Below are 7,337 nucleotides of genomic sequence, written 5' to 3'. Positions count from 1 at the left end.
TGAGCTCTCAAGAAGGAGAGGGATATGTGAATGTATTCGATCTTGAACTGGAAGGCAGCACATACCATTCCAATGGGAATTTTTTGGTGGGGAGGAGAGTGAATAATGCCAAAGACCTTACTACCAGATTTGCTACTACTTGTTTCTAGTTACAACTTCCTTTGCAAAAGACACACCCTCATCATTGTCGTGTTACCTCTTCCTCCATGACGTAAGTGAGCAGCTTCCAGTCCCACTCCACTGTCTTGGCATTAGCTGGATGAAGCCTGGAAGTCAAGCGACATCAATTAGCATTCTGGAGAGTTTAGTGGAAGAAGGGACGGGATCTGGAAGACGACAGAAGCGAGAAGCCTCCGCTTATCCTCACGCTCTTGCCCGCCCTTCGATAAAATGCGTCATCTGAGGATAGCGGGACATTTTTTTTTTTTTTGCTACCCAGTAGTCACTTCTCTTTTGGGGGCTATCTGTACCCCAATTTTACCTTGAAGAAATTGACTCTTGATTATATAGCCCACAACGTTCCCTACCAAGACCCGGGCATGAAGCCTGCGGAGCACGCTGAGCCAGTCACGAAATTCTAGACCAATTCAGCGTTGGCTCAAGGGTGGGCCCATGTCTCATATTATGCAATTAAAACCTACAAGACTCATGTGATTATAACGGAAGCGAACTTTCTCTCCCACTGAGAATATCATACAAGCCAGAGGCCAAGAAGGCTACCGCGTGGAGCCTGCAAACGGAAGCAAAGCAGAGCCGAAACATGGATCCTTGTAATTGGTTTTGAACTGAATTAAGTCACGTCTCATCCTAGGTTTCTAGTAACATGAGTCATTCAATTCTCTTTTACTAGCTGTTATAGGCAATTTGGATTGGGTTTCCTGTTGCAACCCAAATAACAGTAATATGCTATGTCACCCTCTCTAACGGTTAGCTGAATAAAATGTAGGCAAGAGAAAGCAGGCCCCGAGTCCAGGCCCCCAGGAGGTCTGCCAGCATCTGAGGTTCGTACTGTTGAATTTTCATGAGCAGCATGTAGGCGTCCTTCAGGACATCCACGGTCTCAGAGTCACTGAGCAGAATTTTCTGGATGATGTGAGACACGATTTCTCTGGGTGGGTAATGCTGGGGTGACACAAAGTCCATCAAAAACTGCACAGTCCCCAGGGGAAAATTTTCTTCAATGGTGTTTGTTACCATTCTTAGCCTTCGATGAGGGATGGGTTCTAATTTTTGACCTTTACTCTGTAGAGATAAAAAGAAATAAATTAGGATGGGTTTCTATGGACAAACACGACAAACACAAGAGGTTCTGGAAATAGGCTGAAGACAGCGAAGTTTTCCATGCATTTGAAATATTCATAAAAAAAGAGAATCTGGAAAGCCTTAGCTAAAACACTTTTAGTGACATGGAAAATGATGCTTATATTAAGTTAAAAAATAAGCATTCGAAGTTCTACATGTAATGTAATATCATCTGCATTAAAATATAGCACAGAAAGAAATGTACAAGAGTCAAGACGTAGCTGAAATTGATTTTGGAGTAAAGGTGATAAGATATTTAGAAGTAGTCATAATATTATATCAGATACCAAAATAAAGAAATGAAGAAAAATGTTCTAAACATGTTCGATTGTTAGTTGAAGGATCTCACGTTGCTGATTTTGGAGTCAACAGTAAATATTATCGCCTTCTCCCCACCAAAAGTACGTATATAAAGACTGGGAGAGAATATGTGAAAAGCGCTTTCCTATTATCTGAGTGGCAGAATTATGGATGATTTTTTTTGTCTATATACATTTTTTATATTTTTCGATTTTTCCATAACAGACATCTATCTATTACTTTCATAAACAGAAGGAAAACAAACATTAAAAACTCTGTTTGATACAGGAATGTAATAACAATTATAAAACAACGACTTGTGAATGTTTAACTTATCCTCAATTCTCACAACCCTAGGAGATTCATACTATTTGTATTCCTATTTTACAGATGAGGAAACCGAGATTTAGAGAGTGAGTATTTGTCATGCAACTCATGGCAGAAGCTGGCATACATCAGTGATATCACTTCAGATCCATCCCGTAAACCTGTACTCTCCATAAACAACATCAAATCCCAATTATTAAAAAACTTTAATATGTATAAAAGGCAAGCAGGATGGAAAAACACCAAATTATTAATAATAATCAATGCTGACTGATAACAGCAGGGGTAACTACATTTATATTTCATAGTTGAAAATGTTTTCTATTAAGCAAGCATTATTTTTAAAATCTGAGAAGTGTTCATTTTAAACCAAACAGAGACTTGACAGCTTATGCGTAACAGTAAGACAGCGATGGCTAGAATCACCCTTTCAGAAGGTGCAGGTACCTTTCGTGTCTCAGATCACCTGAGGGTAAGCCCTGATGTCGCCGATGAGAGACCAAGACTGCAAGTGGCATGTAATGAAGAGCAAGAGAAGATGAGGGAACAAAAATCTTGCGCTGGTGACTATTACACGTGTGGTGCATTTTACAATTTCGAACCTGTGTTATTTGTTTCCTGCCTACAGAAGGGGACATCTACAAACAGATCAAGTTTATCAATTGTTCTGATGCCTGTACCTTTAAAAGGAACTAATATTTATAGAGCACTTTTACAAGCCCTGAAAGGCGGCTTCATGCTTTATGTGTTTACGTTTAAGTCAAACAACTCTGTGATCTGGGCTTTACGACTTAGTTTAGAGCTACACAAAGAGACTCAGAGGAGTTAAGGCCAATGGCTGGTAAGTGGCATCATGGGGACTGGCTAAGAAGTTCTGGGTGGGGAAAAGTGACCCAGTGAAGAAATACTTATTCAAGGCCCCAAAGAAATCACAGGAGACACAGAAAAGGTGTACGGATGTCTTCCAGATGGCTGAGGTAAGAAAGAGAAATAAAGGAGAATCCACTTTACGTCGCCTAATTGCCACCTTATAATCTGAGCTACGTGTACAGAGACGGGGGACACAGTATCTCCACCTGCATCTCCCGATGGCTTCTCCAGTCGTGCACTGCAGCCTTGAGGAGGAAAACAAACTCTTTCAAGGCCCCCAAGCACCCTTGATAATGAGCACACATATCACCAACCTGAGCCGAACCCACAGGAAAACAGAGGAGGGGCTAGTGATTGGGAGTCATTCGGAAGAAGAAATGAACATATCAGAAGTCATAACAACAACTAAAACGAGAGAGAACAACTTACTGGCCAAGGCCAGATCAAGGTGAATGCCAGATGTGCCAAGCTGGATCACTGATGGCTCCGACAAGGAGAACACACCTTGTGATCCTGAGCTAGCCCAAGCCGGTTTTCTCGACGTTAGGAACGTGCTTATGGATGAGAAAATTGCTTCGTATTGTAGGACGTGGCCGTAATTTTTTTTTCTTACACGTCTGGTTTAGTTCTCAGAGATCAGTGAAGACCCACGGGAAATAGCATTCCCATGAAAATCTTAAAATTGAATTTCCTCCCCAAAAGTTGGAATAACAACTTTGGAGGCACCGAAGGGTCGAGAGTATTATTACTTCTGTACACGGGAGCTGTAATAAGGGCGTCGTGAAGACACAGGGATGGAAGAGAAGCACGTGATGAAGGCCTGTGATGAGCCAGACACTGCAGGCACTTTCCGTACGTTCTCGCACGTTCTTCTCTCCACCGAAAGCTAAAGCTCAGAAAGGTAAACTGACGTCTCCAGTGCCGGTTTTTAAGAGTGGGAATGAAAGTCGAACCCAGATCTGACTCTACACTGGTTCCACACGTAGGGGAAAGATATAAAGGTCAAGTTCATAAGGGACCTGTTCTCCCACGCGTACTAACCTTATGCTAGCCCTGTGAAAAGGACCTCTAATCCCTAGGGGAAGACAGGTTAGCTCACCTCTCTTAGGTCTTTATCGGGTACTAGTGTCTGGAAGAAGAGGTGATGCACTGGAGGTCGTAAGAAGTACTTCAGCCTATGCAGGCATGGTCTGCTGTACAACCCACCTTCTGGCGTTCGTGCTTGTACCTGGGCAGGCCCGGGGTTGGCAGGCTCTGATGGGGAAATCTCTTTTCTGGCCGGAGGTGCTGTGGCAGAGAGCCAGGGAACTTTCTCTAAGGAAGTTTCAGACCGCGGGGACTCTGGGCTAGGCGAGCAGCTTGGAGAGGGTGGAGCGGAGATGTCCATAGGAATGTCGCCATTCCGTATGTCATTTTGGGGAGAGTCAGGCCTGTCGCGCGGTAAGTGAGGCGAGTGTCCAGGTAAGGGCGGCATGTCTCCACCTGAACGCAGCACATCTCCCGGTAAGTGTGAGACTTCTCTAGGTGGATGTGGCATATCTCTTGGTGACTGTGGCACGTCTCCCGATGAGTGTTGCATGTTTTCTGGTGGCTGTGACATGTCACCTGGTGATCGTGGCATGTCTTGCAGGTGTGCCACATCTTGTGGATATGATATGTTTTGAGGTGGGCCTGGGACACCTTGAGGTAAGCCCAGAGAGTCCTGAGGTGGGCAGAGTGAGTGCTGAGTTGGGCAGAGTGAGTGTTGAGGTGGGTTTGGTGAGTGTTGAGGTGGGTTTGGTGAGTGTTGAGGTGGGCTTGGTAAGTGTTGAGGTTGCTGTGATGAGTCTTGAGGTGGGCGTGGCACATTCCGAGGGCCCGGCACATCTTGAGGACATGGTGCTTCTTGAGGCAGGCGAGGCAAAGCTTGCAGGTGGCACTGCACAGTTTGTGATGGGCATGACAAGGCTCGCGGTGGGCATGAGGAAGCTCGCGGTGGACTCGGCGAGGCTCGCGGTGGGCATGGCAGGGCTCGCAGTGGGCATGGCAAGGCTTGTGGTGGACAAGGCACATCTTGCTGTGGGCATGGCAAGGGTGCCCTTTGATTGCTGCTGCTACCATTATTGCTTTCTGGGGAGAGGGAATGAACATCTGATGATAGCTGTAGGCTGGCCAAGAAGCCGAGGTCACCTTTGAATGTGGTTGAGCTACAGTTTGGCTCTGCTGGATAAACAGAGTCCTCATGGATGGACGGAGGGGGTTGGGGACCTTCGAATACAGTTTCTTCCAAAAGTTCCAGGTCCACAGGATCGCTGTTAATGATTCTCCGGGCCGCAGGCCGAGCATTTCTGTCCACCCATCTCTCTGTCACCTCTTTGCTGGAGAGGCTTGCACTTGTCTGAAGACTGGCTGGCTCCTTCTGGGAGGGAGCGACAGGTTCTATAGTCAAGTCAAGGGTGGCGATAGGTCTGTTTTCTTCCTCAGTTCTCGTCAGGTCAATCACACAGAGCCCACTGCGCTCCTTGGCCCTCGGTCTGGCTTCTCTGGTTAAGTCAATGAAGTCCTGTAGGAGGATTATGAGAAGATAAGGGGTCAAGGAGGGAATCTCAGCTTTATCTAAGAAGACTTAAGCCTCAGCTTTTAAGGATAAGCACATCTTACCTTTTCTGACAATATATATGTCTTATATAACATAAACATTAGTTTATTTCCTTGGGTTGAAATTTTACTACTGTCAATTTCTATACTTTCTTAAATGATCCCATGCCACATGTGTATGACTGAGGGCATAGTGGTGGGAAATATTTCCTGACTCAAGGTAGACGGGGAGGTACTAGGGGAGATTTTCAACCTTAAGTCACAAAGTAAAAAGTAACCTTTGTCTGGAGAAGCCAATACCCAGGACAACCTACAACACAAACTAAAGAATAAAGGAAGCTAATATAAGAGAATCTACTATGTGCCAAGAACATGCTGCGTGCTTTTGCATTTCTTTAATTTTCACGATGACCCTGTCAGGTAAGCATTATTACCTCCATCAGATAGATGGGGAAACTGGAGTTCAGTGACACTAGATCATTTTACCCAAGGATTATACAGCTACGTAGCAGAGACAGACATGCAAAGCCAGGTCTGCTTCCTTCTTTCCCTGTGAGGGCCTATATTAGCCTACGGTCAGATTCGGAGGATAATACAACCAGAGTTATGAAACCAGCAGGGTAAGTCTGAGCTCTAACTAGATGAATTGCTGGAAAGCCTCCTATCTCCATCTCACATTCCTTGGCAAAATGATGAGACGATTCCCAAAGCCTGAAGACGCCAGCCAGAGGCACTGTAATCGACCTCTGTGCCGTGAGCCTGGAACGACAGTGCTCTCCCTGCCAGGTGTCTCCTGACCTGGTTGGGGACCTTGCCACTGGTATGTTAGGTATCAATTGCGGGGCTACCACAGCCACCATGCTGTTTTTCTTAACAGATGTGACCGTCACCACTGTCAACAGCACCAAAGCAGGGCACAGGGTTCTAGGTGGGTCTAGTGAGAATCGGCATGCACCTCACGCTGGATCGGGATTGCCTGATGAAACCTAATACCCGCTTCCTAAGAAGCAGCCGTACGGCATCACTGCCTTTGGGGGCTCTCTACTGCTAGCTGAACTCAACGTGGAGAGCTGCGAGGCCACTGGGGGTCTGAATTCACTTCTTCTTCCAACGCCAGCTGCTGAAATGCAACATGAAAATGGGATCCAAAGAAAAATTGATAGGATGATCTTTCTTTGCCCTGGACCACGCCTATTATCCTAGTGCAATTATTATCAGCACTCCCTTTCACTCTCAAAACCATCTCAGTGCGTATCATAAATAACGTCGTCTTAATTACTGACCAATATCACTCATGAACATGCATGCCAATATCCTGTATAAGTTATTAGCAAATCAACTCCACTATTCTTTTTGTTTAAAGTTCCATTTCTGATCGTAAAGACTTAAATAGATATCTTGATCAACCAACCTAATAAAAGCTAGATTGATATATAAATATAAAAACATGAGAAAAGATATAACAAGGAAAAACCCACTAAAAGAAAGCCAGTGTAGGTATGTTAATATGAGACAGAATAGACTTCAATGAAAATAGATAAAGAGGGCCACTGCACAATAAAAGATTTATTTCATCAAGATGTAATAATTTAAAAACCGTATGCCTATAACATAATCTCCCCAAAGCAAACACAGACAAAAGTAAAAAGAGAAACAGGAATGTCCTCAGTCATTGTGAGAAAATTTTGCAAGTCTTTCTTGATCAATAGATTATGAAAACAAAAACTTATTAAGGCTACGATAGACTCGAACACATTTCACAAGCTTCATCTTAAGGACTCAGATAAAATAATTATTCACAATTACAAAAATTAACCACGTACTAGGAGTCAAAGTACATCTCGGTCAATGGCAAAAGATTGATATTACTCAGACCGAAATACTATTAGTAAGAAATCAATACAAAAACATAATTAGGGAAAACTCCACACAACTGCACATTAAGAAGTATGACCAAATAA

The 7,337-nt window shown here is 44.1% G+C and overlaps 1 protein-coding gene across 1 annotated transcript in view; it reads right to left on the bottom strand.

Moving 5' to 3' along the window:
- SIMC1 (SUMO interacting motifs containing 1) overlaps nt 1–6,678 on the bottom strand; it is a 29,922-nt gene extending 23,244 nt beyond the window's left edge. The window contains exons 1-4 of the mRNA XM_025043167.1: nt 6,660–6,678; nt 3,899–5,394; nt 1,010–1,242; nt 197–266 (exon numbers count right to left, since the gene is read on the bottom strand). Coding sequence (XP_024898935.1) covers nt 197–266; nt 1,010–1,242; nt 3,899–5,394; nt 6,660–6,678 — 1,818 coding nt within the window. The remainder of the gene's footprint in view (nt 1–196; nt 267–1,009; nt 1,243–3,898; nt 5,395–6,659) is intronic.
- Nucleotides 6,679–7,337: the final 659 nt, after the last annotated feature.

The sequence above is a fragment of the Pteropus alecto genome, unplaced genomic scaffold (genome assembly GCF_000325575.1).
Source record: "Pteropus alecto unplaced genomic scaffold, ASM32557v1 scaffold40, whole genome shotgun sequence".
In the NCBI taxonomy this organism is placed as follows: domain Eukaryota; kingdom Metazoa; phylum Chordata; class Mammalia; order Chiroptera; family Pteropodidae; genus Pteropus; species Pteropus alecto.
Note: the sequence above shows the minus strand (reverse complement) of the source record. Positions and strands in the feature narration are given on the sequence as shown.